Raw genomic sequence first — 15,615 nt, forward strand, 5'->3', positions numbered from 1 at the left:
AGATGATGGGGCAGGCTAGGCCCATTGGGGCGATACAGCTCTTCAGATACCCTGGACCCATGCCATAAAGAGCTTTAAATATTATTATATTCTATATCATATCATAAGTACTTTCCAGGTACTGTATGTCCTTGCATAATTTTTATTTGTATGTTGACTTGTATATCAGTTATTTCTATACTGATTATGAAAGCTTTCCACAGATTTCTGAAGATATGTGATCTCACAGACATGACCAAATTTAATCAGCATTCAATGATGAAAAGTTTTACTGATCATCATGCTACTCTTTAAACATATTGAAGTATTCCTGGAGTTTATCATCTGCCTGTCCGTCCGCCCATCCATGCCGAGATTTAATAAATAACAGGTATAACATTAAAATAATCTTGGCATTACATTGAAAAGTTGATTCAAAAGATTAAAGGAGAAAGGAGTATTAGGTAGGTTCACCACATTGAATTATAAAAATAATAAAGGTTCTACTGTATATAAATAAAACAATATTTAACACTTTCAGAAAATACTCATCCCATTATGTGTGCATTTGTTTCTCTTTCCATCTAGATTTTGGAAAAATATGTTCACCATTCTGACGGTTGGAATTGATCCATATATTTATTAACCTGAGGATACTTTCAAAGATCTCCTGGTTTTGTTATGCAGGACATATCCTTAATAAAAAAACATACCAGACGGTGTAACCTGGAACTATTGACTAAGTGTTAAAGTTTTTGTGTTGTTTAGTTTTTGGAAAGGATTAAGAAAACACCTCATTGCACGAGGTGCTTTTTCTTTGGAAACACAATGAAAAACATTTGGGTTCTGTTGCTCTTTGCACTGAATCTGAAAACCACCTGTTCCACCTTTGTCAGCATCAACCAGGGACTAAAAGTGATGAGAGGTCAATCTGTCTTCCTGTCACCAAATGAGTTGCAATTTTCCATCCCCAGAGAGAAGGATACATGTAAAATAGAAGTGGTAATGAATGAGCCAATCTCCCAGAGAGTTGGGAAGATGACTCCACAGGTACGTGGATTTCAACTGTAATTGTGTAGTGATTATTTGATGAGATGAAGTCTATTTAAAGCTGCTGTTATTTGACAAGGTGGAGTGCTGAGCTCTATCTGAGTTTCTGTTTGGGAACAATATTTTATGGCTAATGAAAAGTGCATAAAACCTTGAGAATGATAGCCATCCAGTAAAACAACTATTAATCTAAAAAGACATTCTACTTACATAATAGAATGTATGGATGATCTTGGGGAACAAGAGGAAGAGATGTTGCCTAGGAAATGATGAGATAAGTTTCAAGCTCTAGAGATGTCCAATATGATCTTTGGGCATTCCAGATATAACACCATCCAATTTCATGTATGGATCCAACATGAGATTGAGACAAAGCAGAAATTCCTTCTCCTGTCACCTAACATGGGAAAAATACAAATGCATGTTACGTTTATCCCTATGAGAGGACATTTTCAGGAATGGGAGAATATTATGAAGAGTTATTGCCACTTTAATACAAATCAGTGGGGGGTTTGGGGGAGACAGTCTGATGGTATTTGCAGTCACTCAGGTTTGGGGGCAGAGGTATTGATCATTGAATCAAATTTTCATTCTCTCTCTCTCCCTCCCTCCCTCTCTTCCACCCCACCCCCGGCACTTTTTTTTTTAAAAAGAATTTGATTTATATGCCGCCCTTCTCCGGAGACTCAGGGCGGCTTACAATGTGCTCAGCACTTTATAGTAAAAGAAGGTTGGGATTTGGGGAGGAAGGTTGTGGAGATCTCAACACCTTGATTGCATACAAAAGCTCCATGGAATTCAGAACTGAGACTAAATTCAGAGCTATCTGAATTCTATGATGTTCATTTACAGTACTCTAAGTACTGTAAATGAACATCACTTCCAAATTAAACTGTTTTGCAAACTTTAGAAAGAGTCCCACGTTTATTCAAATGCTCTTCTCAGAACACCAATGGAGGGAAGGAAAAGGATTTTCAGGGGACCGCATGCTGTTAAAACAAACAAATTGTACAAGGGATATACAGGAAAGCAAACACACTAAGCCACAGTGCTATAAATTTAAATCACATGTGGCCTTTTGTGATCTTCCAGCATTTATTTCTTCTGTACTTACCACAAACACACAAACTGCTACATGCTCAAGATGCAAGCATAGTAAGTATTGAGTTGTACTCATTGTAATGTGACCCCTGAGCAACAATTCAAAAACTCTAGCATAAATCCAATGCGTTTTCTTAACAACTTACAATGAGTTGCTTTGAGGAATTTAATTTGATTTAAACCAGAAGTATATCGCTTATTCACAAACTTCATATAATGTTTAATAAATAATGGCACCTAGCAGGATGACATCCATTCACTTGCTTCCATATCCTGTCCATACAATTCTGTTCTGCTGTGAGTGGATCTATGTGCATATATGCATTGTTATCTGTTTTTATAGCTGATTGTTCATTATTGCACCTTGCTCATATCTGTTGGACAAATTAGATGTGTGTGTGTGTGTGTGTGTGTGTGTGTGTGTGTGTGAAACTTCTTAATTGCCCATCTCCCTCATAGAGTTGCTCCATCTAGCAGCTGTTGCTATATAAAGAGGCATTATTGTAGTTCTCAATGAGTCATCCAGATTATTGTTTGTTGCATGTTTGACATGGTTAAAAAAATACATGGACCATGCGCTGAATTGAAAAGGAAAAATACATATTTGGGGAATCATCATGTGCTCTTATTTACATTTGCCTAACTATTGCCATTGTTAAGGTCACACTTTCCTTACCGAGAAGTCTGTGTCTGAATACAGGTAGTCCTTGACTTACAATCATGTGTTTAGTGACTGTTTGAAGTTACAATGGCACTGAAAAAAAACAAACAACCATTGCAGCATTCCCATGGTCACATGATCAAAATTCAGATGTTTGGCAAGTGGCTCATATTTATGATGGTTGCAATGTCCCAGGGTTGTGTGATCGCCTTTTGTGACCTTCTGACAAGCAAAGTCAATGGGGCAGCCAGAGTCATTTAACAACTGTGTTATTAACAACAGCAATGATTCATTTAACAACTGTGGCAAGAAAACTCATAAAATGGGGCAAAAGTCACTTAGCAACTATTTCACTTAGCAACAGAAACTTTGGGCTCAATTGTGGTCGTAAGTCTAGGACTGCCGGTATGTATGTTTCAGTTATTTATATTTTGATTTTGAGATTTTAATTTTCCCAGGCCAACTCAAAAACATATCACAATGACAACATTTGAATATAACCATTAAAATCAAGCAATATCATATAATTACATTTATTTATATAAGAAAAAGTCTTACCCTAAAACCAGTTAATTTAAAAAAGAAGCCCTCTGACATGACATAATTTGAAGAAGAAAGGCCCCACTGGATCTCTTTGGGTATAATATTTTATAGCTGCACTGTCTTTCATGCTGTAATGCAAATAAATGTTACATTAAATATGAGTCCAGGATAAAACAGACTTCTCTCTCTCTCCCCCTCCCACCCTCTCCCCCTTTTTCTCTGTGTCTGTGTGAGTGTGTGTGTAAGCAGACTTAGATGTTAATACCTTTCCCACTAAGTTTTTGGAAGCAGATGTCAACCAGGAAAGTTAATATTTATTTATCTCTAACATCCTAGTTGTCTTCAGGTCACATGGGATTGCATGTAAAGCAAGATTTATAAGTTTGACAGACAAATCTTTTTTAAATAGAAAATCCTATGGCAGTGATGGCTAACCTTTTTGCCGTCGAGTGCCAAAAGCGTGGGGAGCGTGGGGGGATCACATGCACGCGTGCCCACACCCATAATTCAATGCTCCCCCCGTGCATGCGCATGTGACCCCCCCCGCGTGACCCCCATTTTTGACACGCGATGGCACAGTGGGACCGGAAGGCCCATTTTTCGCCCTCCTCAGGCTCCAGAGGCTTTCTTGGAGTCTGGGGAGGGTGAAAATGGCCTTCACCCCTGTTAGATCAGGCGCAGGAACAGAAGACGTGACCAGCTCGATACATGTAACAGCTTTATTTACAATGTAACAAGTAAAAGAAGACTGCTGGCGCGCTGCCGGAGCTCTCCTTATATTCGCTCCCGGCAGACGCACCGCCCCTAGACAGGGATTCAAATCTCCCGCCCGATGGCTGGCAGCCAATCAGGGCGGATGTCCTTATAAGGACATAACACTCCTCCCCCCTTAGTCTGAACTGTCAAATCTCGTCCACAAAAGTCACGTAGTCACGCAGGTACGTAGGACGCCTCGGCACCCTAGCTGACCTGCGCAGTCTCACTTGTTCTCCGTCTCCGACCTGGATGGACGGGGATCTGTCGTCTCCCGGCTCCCTCTCCGGAACCGGGCTTGGTTCGGCTGTCGAGTGAGCGGGGTCACCCCCAGCGCCTCCGGCCGGACCGCAGACCTTGGATGGCTGGTTCTGATGGTCTTCTTCCTGGCCTGTGGATCTGTCGCCTCGTCTCGGTGGCTCGGTTCCGACCCGGGAAGAGCGTCTGAGTCTCGGTAAGTCCATCGTTTGCTCTTCCCTGGTCTCCCGGGCGCTGCGGTTCGGTTGCGGTTCGGCCTGGTGCCGGGTGGGTGGTGGTTCGGTTTGGTGCCCTCTGGACCGGCCCGCCGGCTGCGGGTGGTGCTGGCCTGTGTTGCGTTGTCCGACCTCGCAGGGGTGGCGTTGGTCTGCTAGGTCGGGCTGGCGTTGGTCTACCCCGTCTGGTCGGTGGTGGTCGACCTGGTCGGGCTGTTGTTGCGGCACTACCTCTGCGGGGCGGCGGAGGTCTCCCCTGCCGGGGTGGTGCAGGTCTACCTGGCCGGGTTGTTGTCGGATTTCCCTTCCCCCTAGTCCCTGGTCTACCGTCGGGTGGTGCCTGGGGTCATCCAGGTCGGGGTGTCGTTTGTTGGCTGTCTTCTGTGATGGGCGGGGGTCCCCCACGTCGGTGAGTCGTGTGCCACCCTCGCCCGTGGGTCGTGGGGTGCCCATCTTGGCTGGGTCCCGGTCTACTCGCCTGGAACTGCAGTCTCCCTGGCTGGGCTGGCATAGGCTGCTGTAACTGGTGGGGTGCGCTGCTCCTCCTCTGGGCAGGTCCCGGTCTACCTGCGGGCTGGGTTGGTGGTCCCTGGCCTTGCCGTGCCCGGTGCCCACCTGGCTGGGTTGGTGTTGCCATCCCCCGTGCGGTTGGCCCCGGTCTACCTCGCTGGGCTGCCGATGTGACAGCATCTGGTAGTGGGCTGGGCCAACCTTGTCGGGGTGGTGCTGCTCTGCCTCGCAGGGGTGTGGTAGGCCTACCTCGTCAGGGTGTTGTAGGCCTACCTCGTCGGGGTGTTGTAGGCCTACCTGGTCTGGGTGTGGTAGGCCTACCTCGCCGGGGTGTTGGAGGCCTACCTCGTCGGGGTGTTGTAGGCCTCCCTCGTCAGGCTGGTTTTCATGTGCCCCCCCCACCTTTTTCGGAGTTGGTCGATGTGGCGTCTCGTGAACTGTCCATCTTCCAACTCGACGATGTAGGATTTGGGCCCGGTTGTGCTGGCAATTTTCCCCTTCAGCCACTTAGGAGAGCCGCTGAAATTCAGCGTGAAAATTGAATCTCCGTTGCTGAAGGCGCGAAGCGGGCGGCTGGCGGTTGCGGTCACTTACGGGCTGTATTGGGGGTGCAGCCGGTCCAAGGGTGACCTCAACCTTCTGCCCATCAACAGTTCGGCCGGACTCTTGTGGGTGGTGGCGTGTGGCGTGATGTGCTGGGTGAGGAGGAAATTGTCTATGCGCTCTTGCCAGTCCCCCGGGCCCATCTTGGTGAGGGCCTCTTTGGTCAGTCGGACCATGCGTTCGGCTTGTCCATTTCCGGCTGGCGTGTACGGGGCGGACAGGGCGTGGCGGATGCCCAGTCCTGCCAGGAAGGACTCCATGGCCAGGGATGTGAGCTGGGGGCCGTTGTCTGAGACCAGCACATCCGGTAGGCCATGCGTGGCAAAGAGGCGGCGCAGGGCTCGGATGGTTGCGTCAGTTGTGGTAGATGCCATGGGCACCACCTCGAGCCATTTGGAGAAGGCATCTACCACGATGAGGAGGTGTCGCCCTTGCATCGGACCCGCGAAGTCAATGTGGATCCTCGACCAGGGGTTGCTGGGGGTCTCCCACTTCACGACTTCGGATTGCGGCGGCGCTGGGCGAACTTCTTGGCACGGGTCACATCTGGAGACCCATTGTTCAATGTCTCTGTCCATGGAGGGCCACCAGACGTAACTCCGTGCCAGAGCCTTCATGCGGACGATGCCCGGATGCCCCTTGTGCAGGGTTTCTAACGTCCGCCGTTGCAGAGTGCTTGGAATCAGCACCCTGTCTCCCCATAGCAGGCAGCCTTTTATGGTGGACAGCTCCTCCTGCTTCCTGGCGAACGGGCTGAACCTTTCCTCTGGCTTTTCCGCTGGCCACCCTCTGAGGATCCAGGACTTCACTTGGCGGAGTGTGGGGTCCTTTTGGGTGTGGACGGCCACATCTGCGGACGACACCGGGCAGCTGGCGTCGTCATCAATGTGGAGTAGGTGGAGCATGGGGGCTGGGTCTTCGACCGGCTTCTTCGATGGGCATCTGCTGAGGGCATCAGCGTTCCCTATGACTGTGCCTGGCTGGTGCACGAGCCGATAGGAGTAGCCAGCTAGGAAGATGGCCCATCTCGTCATTCTCGGGGACATGAAGGTCGGGGTTGGTTGGTCGCCTGCGAGGAGTCCCAGAAGAGGCTTGTGGTCTGTGACTATGGTGAAACGTCTTCCGTAAAGGTATTCGTGGAAGCGCTTCACTCCAGCCACGATGGCCAGGGCTTCTTTGTCCAGCTGGCTATAGTTCCGTTCTGCGCCGGACATTGTCTTTGAGAAGTACGCGATTGGGGCTTCCGAGCCATTGGGCAGTTCGTGGCTGAGGACTGCCCCCACCCCGTAGGGCGACGCGTCGCAGGTCAGTCTGATGGGGAGCGTCTCGCTGTATTGGATGAGGATGCTTTTGGACGTCAATAGTCCCTTGATGGCCCGGAATGCCGCTTCCTCTTCCTGGCCCCACTTCCAGGAAGCCGATTTCCCCAGCAGGCGGTGGAGTGGCTCAGCAACTGTGGCTTTCTGTTTTAAGAAAATGGCGTAGAAGTTGAGCAACCCAAGGAAAGCCTGAAGCTCCGTTTTGTTTTTTGGGCTTGGAGCTTCATGGATTGCTTCCACTTTTGATTTGGTGGGGTGTATGCCTGTGCTATCAATGAGGAAGCCCAGGAACTCGACTTCCTGTACTCCTATGATGCACTTGTCCCGCCTGACCCTCAAACCCTTGGCCTTGAACCGCTGCAGGACAAGCCTGAGCCTTTCAAGGAGTTGGGCTCTTGAGTCACCGGAGATGAGCACATCATCGAAGTAAGGCACCACCCCTGGAACGCCTTGGAGAAGGCGTTCCATCATGGATTGGAAGATACCAGGGGCAGCGCTGACTCCAAATTGGAGGCGGTTGCATTTAAATGCCCCTCTGTGCGTGACAATTGTTTGAGCCTCCGCTGTTTTGTCATCCACTGGCAGTTGCTGGTAAGCCTGGGCCAGGTCCAGTTTCGCGAAAATTAATCCAGATCCCAGGGAATGCAGCAGATGTTGCACCACTGGGACTGGGTATGCGCTCTGTGCCAACGCCTTGTTGATGGTACAACGGTAGTCAGCACAGATGCGCACAGACCCATCATGCTTCAGTGGGGTCACAATGGGGGTCTCCCATGAGGCATGATCGATTGGTTCCAGTACGCCCTGGGCGATCAGCTTATCCAGCTGTTCATCTACTTTAGGCCGCAGGGCAAATGGAACTCGGCGGGGCTTGAGCCTGATTGGGGTGATTCCCTTGTCCAGATTAAAAGAGATTGGCCTCCCCACAAATTTCCCCAGCTTACCATCGAAGACTTCTTTGAACTCTTCGATGATGGAGTCGAGTTCGTCCCTGCGGATCTCGTGGATGCCCTGAAGTGAAAGTCCTAGAGGCTTGAACCACTCCACGCCCAACAGGTTCGGTCGGCTGTGCTGCACAATGGTGATGGGTAGCTTTCCATCGAAGTCGTTGTACTTCACATGGATGGTTGCTCTGCCTAGGATTTCAATGGGGTTTCCGTTAAAGTCCACAAGTTTGTCTTTCGGGGCTTTCAGCTGGGTCCTTTTGTATGCCGGTTTCAGCTGTTGTAGGTGCTGCCAGTCCATGATGGAGAAGGCGGATCCAGAGTCTACCTCCATCTTGCACGGAGACCCCTCTGCTAGCAGCGTCACGTGGAACTTGGTGGTCCCCTCGTCGCTTGTGTGAGCAATGGTGGTGGTCTGGTGCACCGTTCTATTTCGGGGATATTCCTCCTCCCCGCGCCGGGACTGGTTTGAGGACCGTTTGGATGTCCTCTGGTTATCTTTGTGATTTTCCCGGAATCGTGGTCTGGGCGGCTCCGGGGCTGGGTCTGTGGCTCTGCAGGCCTCGGCGATGTGGCCCCTCTTCAGGCATCGTCGGCAGGTCGCGTCCCTCCATCTGCAGTTTGCCCTGGGGTGGTCGTCTCTGCAGCTGCCGCATCGCTCTCCCCGGTCGCCATGCTGTGGGTCTTCCCGCCTGGGGGGGCGAGACACCTTGTGGACGGCCATTTCCTCATCAGACTCGGATTGAGCGGTTGCCTCGTCTGATGAGGTCGGGCCCGACTTGTGGATCTTATGGATCCCTCTTGCTTTTATCATTGCGGCGGCTGCTTGTTCAGACGTTTCAGCCGCTGTTGCCTCGTCGAGGACGTCTTTCAGCGGGATCCTCTTCCGGCTGAGGAATTTCTTTTGCAGCCCCACATCTCGCATTCCAAAAACAATGCGGTCTCGGATGGCATTGTCCACATTGTCGAACTCACAGTTGGCAGCGATTTGGCGAAGCGCTGCCACGAATTCCTTGATGGATTCACCTTCCCGCTGGTTCCTTTGCTGGAAGGTGAACCTGTTTGCGATGGGGGTGCCTGTAGGTGCATAGTGCTCCTGTAGGACTTCCTGCAGATCGTTCCAGGACATCTCTTCGATGTCCCTGGGTGCCACGAGGTCAATCGCCATCTCCAGGACGTCCGATCCGCAATGAGCCAGGAAGAGGGCTCTTTTCCTCTCATCGTCGAGGTTCTGGTATCCATTGCCTCGCAGGAACTGCCGGAATCGGACCATGTATGACCTCCACTTCTCCCGGGATGGGTCGAACGGGTTCAGCGCGGTCATCGGGGCTTGCGGGGTAGCCATTCTGGAAGTCGCTGTGGTGTAGTGACTTCAGCTCGTTGGGCGATCGTGCCGTGAGTCTTTCTCAGGTTCTCTTCTCTAGTCCTTCGTCGCCAGTGTTAGATCAGGCGCAGGAACAGAAGACGTGACCAGCTCGATACATGTAACAGCTTTATTTACAATGTAACAAGTAAAAGAAGACTGCTGGCGCGCTGCCGGAGCTCTCCTTATATTCGCTCCCGGCAGACGCACCGCCCCTAGACAGGGATTCAAATCTCCCGCCCGATGGCTGGCAGCCAATCAGGGCGGATGTCCTTATAAGGACATAACAACCCCCACCCCCAGAGGCCCTCCGGAGGCCGGAAGCAGGCTGTTTCCTGACTTCCTGTGGGCCCAGAAGGCCTGAAAATCAGCTGGCTGGCGTGCACAGCTGAACTAGGGCAATGCTCAGGTGCCCATTGATATGGCTCCACGTGCCACCTGTGGCATGCGTGCCATAGGTTTGCCATCACGGTCCTATGGGGTTCTTGGTTTTGAAAGAAGCTCTTAACGATAGTATACTTGAAGCAAGGCTAGCATCACAGTTTACTGATGTCAACTGGTTTCCTACCTTCAATTGGCCTGTTGCCCTCACCAACAAACTCCTCTTCTATGGCACCCAAATTCTGTTCCTGCCCACTGATTCATCATTCACCAATCAGGTCTTGTCCTATGACTTCCTGCCAAGCGGCAGTGCTTATCAACACCAACAATGCTGGCTGCTGTAATACATGGTCTTAGATAAAGCCAAAGTAGCACTTGGTTTTTGAATGTACTAAACACTGACTATTTTGGATGACCTCCAATAATATTGAATGAATGTGATTCAACGAGAATTGAAACTGAACACATCTGGTGGGCATCAGGTCGGTGAAGGCAATGCTAGAAATTGTTATTTTAACCAGCAAAAGCTTCATTGTAGAAGAGCCTTTCCTATGATCTCGCTTCTGTCATTAAAGTGAGTAATGTGCTAGGGATTTAATTACATATTGTAATTGAAAAGTAGTTGAAGTGGAAATAAAAGCACAGGCAGACATTAATTAAGAAAAGATTTAGCTCTCCTTTGTTTTACTTGTTAAATATATAGACAATTATGGATGCCTGTTTGTATAAAAGGAAAACATATTAGGTAGCATAAAACAGATGTTTCTTTTTAACAAAGCAGATTGTGTCTATTTTATAATTGCTGTCTGTTTTGGGTAACAGTCCTGTTGAGAAGAAAGCTTTCATTATTTATCTCCCTTGTTATCAATTAAGAGGAAGAAGCAATGATGTCTTATGGAAAAGAATATAATTTATGAATATCATGACTATTATTCTCTGATGGATAAGCAAAAGCTGTACAGATGTATCTTTTTGCATTAGAAGAGACTGCATTCTCAAAGCTAGGAGTGGTTTGAAACAGGAGGCTTTAATTGCCTTTAATCTTTTCCCATCTATCTAAAGTCATTTTCACACACCAGCTTCTAATATGCTTTTTTAAAAAAACCTAAAACTAATGTATGCTTATACTGAGTGAGGTGCACATCTGGTTTCTTTCAATTATTTCCTGCATTAGCTTGAGGGCACATATCTATTTCTGAGTGTCACACATAGGGGGAAAGGCATTGTTAATGGCTGGTTCTACCATTGAGCAGGATAAAGTTTGTTTTGTTGGAGGAGAAATTTTGGAGCACCTTTAATTGGTAGTAAAGAAGAGTTCAGTTTTAATTTTGATTAGGAACTTCAGGGTTTTTTTTCTTAGGCACAAAAAGTTTTGAGAGTCATACTTGTATGTGTGTGTGTGTTTATAATATATTATACAATTGGTCCCAAAATTTTTGTTGCTAAGTGAAACATTTGTTAACTGAACTTTCCCCTATTTTATGCCTTTTGTGCCACAGTTGTTAAGTGAATCCCTGCAGTTGTTAAATATTGTAACATGGTTGTTAAGTGAATCTGGCTTCTGAATTGACTTTGCTTGTAAGAAGGTCAGAAAAGGTGATCACATGACCCTGGGACACTGCAACCGTCATAAATATGAGTCAGTTTGCTAAGTGTCTGAATTTTGATCACATGACCATGGGGATAATGCAATGGTCGTAAGTGTGAAAAATAGTCATAAGTCACCTTTTTCAGTGCCATTGTAACTTTGAACTGTTACTAAATGAACTGTTGTAAATCGAGGACTACCTGTAGTTTATAACAGGGGTCTCCAACCTTGGCAACTTTAAGCCTAGCGAACTTCAACTCCCAGAATTTGCTGGCTGGGGAATTCTGGGAGTTGAAGTCCTCCAGGCTTAAAGTTGGTTTATAACCCTGGTTTATAAAAGCTTAGAGAAAATATTTTGGGGACTCAAAGGCTTACCCTAGATTTTCTCAACCTTCATTTTGTTTTTTCTCCCTCATCATTGTCAAGATGACTACTTTTACTTTTTCTAGTGTAAGAGAGGAATTCGTTTATCAACCTTCAGTTGTTTTGTGACTTTGCTGGCATTTGGGAGTCCCGAATTTGAATGAGTGAAATTCTTTTTCTCCACCATCCACATAATTAGCAGAGACTTTCAGAGCATTTTTGAAACACAAGATATGATGGGATAAAAAGCAAGTCACCTAAAATCTTTGTAATTAATCAAAATAAATTAAACATTAAAATAAAAACATGGAGGAGGAGGCAAATCTGTTACTACTATAATACCCCCATAAGCAAAAGGAAAAATGTTCAACAAATAAAAAATATCTTTAGCATAAAGACCATGCAGCAGTAAGTGAATTTTATATGTAAAATGTTGGCTTCAGTAATTATATTATTTCTCAAGTATCCATGTTTTTGGAGGACTCAAAGTTCACCCCTTTAAGATTACTCTTTTGGGGGGAGCTGCCTTCAAGTCAGTTTTAACTGCTGTTGCTACAGTATTCTTAGCAAGATTTTGGAAGGGGTTTGCCATTTACCTGCTTCCTAAGGCCGAGAGAAAGTGACTGGCCAAATGTCAGCCAGCTGGCTCTGTAGCTAAAATGGGACTAGAATTCATAGTCACTGAGTTATGGCTCTCTACTATGACATAAGGAATGATAACTTACGTTCTTCAAGATGTTTATAAATTATAAAAGGGACAAACAGTTACTTCAAAAATGTTCACAGATTCAGTGGGAGTCACACTCACTTTTCTTCCTCACAGTTTAAAATATGTGTCTTTCACCTCTAACATGGAACTTACTAGAGAATTGATGGATTTTCCTAAAACATGAATAAGTGATTTTTAAAATATCTGATTTCAAATTAGATCGGGATAATCTGACCATGAAGGAGAAATAACTGAATTCAGCAGAAAATTTCTTCTGTGACAAAGCAAAAGCAGTAATCTACAGAGTCCTTCCACAATTATCAGTTACTGAAGTTTCAATTTTACAACTTTCTAAATAATACAATAAAATCAGTATTCATTTTTTTAAAAAAAATTAATTTATATGCCGCCCTTCTCCGGAGACTCAGGGCTGCTTACAATGCGTTAAGCAATAGCCTTCATACTTTTGAATATTTTTATACAAAGTCAGCTTATTGCCATCACAATCTGGGTCCTCATTTTACCTACCTTAGAAAGGATGGAAGGCTGAGTCAACCTTGAGCCTGGTGAGATTTGAACTTGCAGTAATTGCAGGCAGCTGATGTTAATAACTGTTAATAACAGTGCTTTAGTCTGCCGCGCCACCAGGCTCTTTTTGTACTTCAATTACATTGTTAGGTTCCTATCTTTATCATGCATGATTTAAAGGTGAAAATCTCATCTACGTTGTAATACATCCTTCTCAAGATATGAATGCATAATGATAAAAGAGAAATGTCTATAATACCATGTTCCTTCTTTAAACATATTCTTTATGTAACAGGTGTTTGACTGCCATTTTCTTCCCAATGAAGTCAAGTACACTCACAACGGATGCCCAATTCTTAATGAAGACTTTGTCATGCTAAGGCTATATAGGTAAGCAACACCTGAGTAGCATATGATTCAAAGGTATATGAAATATATATCTATCCTTTTGTAGAGTTAATAAAAAAAATAATATTGTTCATAAGAAATCTATTTTTCCCTCTACATTCCAAAAAAGATCAAATCTAGGTTTTTAATTTAATTTATTTTCATAATTTGGTCAACATTTTAGTTGGCTGTTGAGCAATCATTAGTTGTGGTACATTTTCTACAGGTATTTCACTATTGCTTCCTGAATTCTGATTGCATGGTTTCCTTACCCTTTGCAGATTTACAGAAACTGAAACTTTCACAGAAACAATCACTCTTCTTGTAAAGATACTTGAACCAGATTGTAATATTATCAAGATGCGCTCCAGTGCTTTGGAGGTCCTGGAATTTCATGGCCTGTCTAACATAATTAATAAGAACATAATCACTTTGGACTACAACAGGAAGTTAAACTTGGAATGCACTATAAGCTTGAACTCTTTAGAGACATTTCTGCCAGCCCACGGGCAACTTGTTATTGGAGAAAACAAAGAAGAATTACCTAGAGGAGATCAGCCACAGAGTTCCTTCCATACAACCAGTATGTCCTGCTTTTAAAATATGTTGATTATTTAAATACTAACTGCATGGTATTGAGACCAAGTTGGTTTATACCTCTGCTTAATGCTTCCCTAGAAGCCACATTAAGTGCCAGATTGGGTCTTTGGAGTCTGCATCTGCCAGCATGCAAATGGCTACATATGTTATATACATATGCATATACTCAGATACATATCTCTCATACATATACACACACACACTTTATCCACCCCGCCATCCAGTCAAACCACATTTGTCTTTCAAACACAGAGCTCTTCACACATACACAGCACTGGTGGGTTTCAATTTTTTTTACTACCGATTCTGTGGATGTGGTTTGGTGGGCGTGGCATGGCATGGCATGGCATGGCATGGCATGGCATGGCTTGGTGGGCATGACTTGGTGGGCGTGGCAGGGGAAGGATACTGTAAAATCTCCATTCCCTCCCCAATCCAGGGTAAGGTTACTGCAAAATCTCCATTTCCTCCCGATCACTTGGGACTTGGGATGCAGAGAATAGATGGAGGCGGGGCCAGTCAGAGGTATTTACCGAGTAAATACCTCTGACCTTTGAGTAGTTATCTGAACTACTCAAAATTTCTGCTCCCGGTTCTCCAGAACTGGTCAGAACCTGCTGAAACCTGCCTCTGATACACAGCTACCAACAGTTTCTTTTCTTTTAGAAGTGAGAAAGGCTTTTTCTTTCTCTTCACCCAGCATTTCAGCACCCAATGAAATCTGGAACCATCATAGGCACTGCAATAGATCACACAACTGGATTTTTAGGGCTGTGAGCTGTGGATATCCACTTTTGTTATAGCTGTCCAAGGATAGTCCTTTCTTCAAAGTGGTCCTCCTTTAAAAGGGCTATTCAGTTTAAGTCCACTCAGAGTGAAAGAACTGTAAGAGGAAAAAGTAGTTTACTCATTGATAACATTTATTTTGATAATAGATTGAGAAGGTACGAAAGAGTTGTTTTTTAAATAAAATATCAAACGCCAGGTAATTTTAAAATGTCCTGTCACCTAAATGTTAATGCTGTGAGCTTTAGGGCATTTTTTTTGGAGAGAGGGGTCCATTATTAAAGTTTTTACAAGTGAGTAGGCTATTCTAATATCATTTCTTTAATCAACCATTATATTAATTAGATAGCATGCAGTTTATTCTCTTTTTAAAAGTAAAATTCCTTAGACCAAGTCTGTTTCTTTGCAGGAAGACTGTGAGAACCAAGGGGAATTAGGAAAAGCTAATATTCCTCTCCTCGCGGCATCATTTAGATATATACTGACACACAAAAAAGTAGAATTTTTAGGACATGGGTTGAATAAGAATTTGAAAAACAAAGTGTTTAAGAAAGAATAAGACTACATATCCTCTCAATCTGTGTACTACCCAGATCAGGACTTTACTAGTTTACTTCAAACTCAATATAAAGGGAGAGTTTATCTGCATATCACATAACATATGGTTTGAGTATGGTTTGGTCCATACTCCATAATTTTCCATAATTTAATAATTATGGAAACTACAAATGCTCAATGTACATGAAATGTGAATAGAAAATGGCTGTTTTTACCTTGTGACCAGCTTTGTTTTGCCAAAGTTTGTAGAAATTGGAAGAGTTCCATGAAAACTGCCCTGGAAGTGTGTCTGATAACAGTTGAGAGATATATCCCATGGATAAATGAGAAAGGCTGGTGTTGGTGTTTAGACCTGTATCCCTGAGCTCATAATGTAGTAATCCTGGATTCTGTTTCTCAGACCTATTTACACTTAT

At 45.1% G+C, this 15,615-nt stretch overlaps 1 protein-coding gene across 1 annotated transcript in view; it reads left to right on the top strand.

The window, feature by feature from the left end:
- Window positions 1-807: 807 nt before the first annotated feature.
- The window catches only part of FREM1 (FRAS1 related extracellular matrix 1), a 93,109-nt gene continuing 78,301 nt past the window's right edge, over window positions 808-15,615 (top strand). The window contains exons 1-3 of the mRNA XM_070938594.1: window positions 808-1,029; window positions 13,164-13,258; window positions 13,537-13,838. Of these exons, the coding sequence (XP_070794695.1) occupies window positions 808-1,029; window positions 13,164-13,258; window positions 13,537-13,838 (619 nt within the window). The remainder of the gene's footprint in view (window positions 1,030-13,163; window positions 13,259-13,536; window positions 13,839-15,615) is intronic.

The sequence above is a fragment of the Pituophis catenifer genome, unplaced genomic scaffold (assembly GCF_029215685.1).
Source record: "Pituophis catenifer annectens isolate HBS135680 unplaced genomic scaffold, rPitCat1.0.hap2 SCAF_2, whole genome shotgun sequence".
Lineage (NCBI taxonomy): Eukaryota > Metazoa > Chordata > Lepidosauria > Squamata > Colubridae > Pituophis > Pituophis catenifer.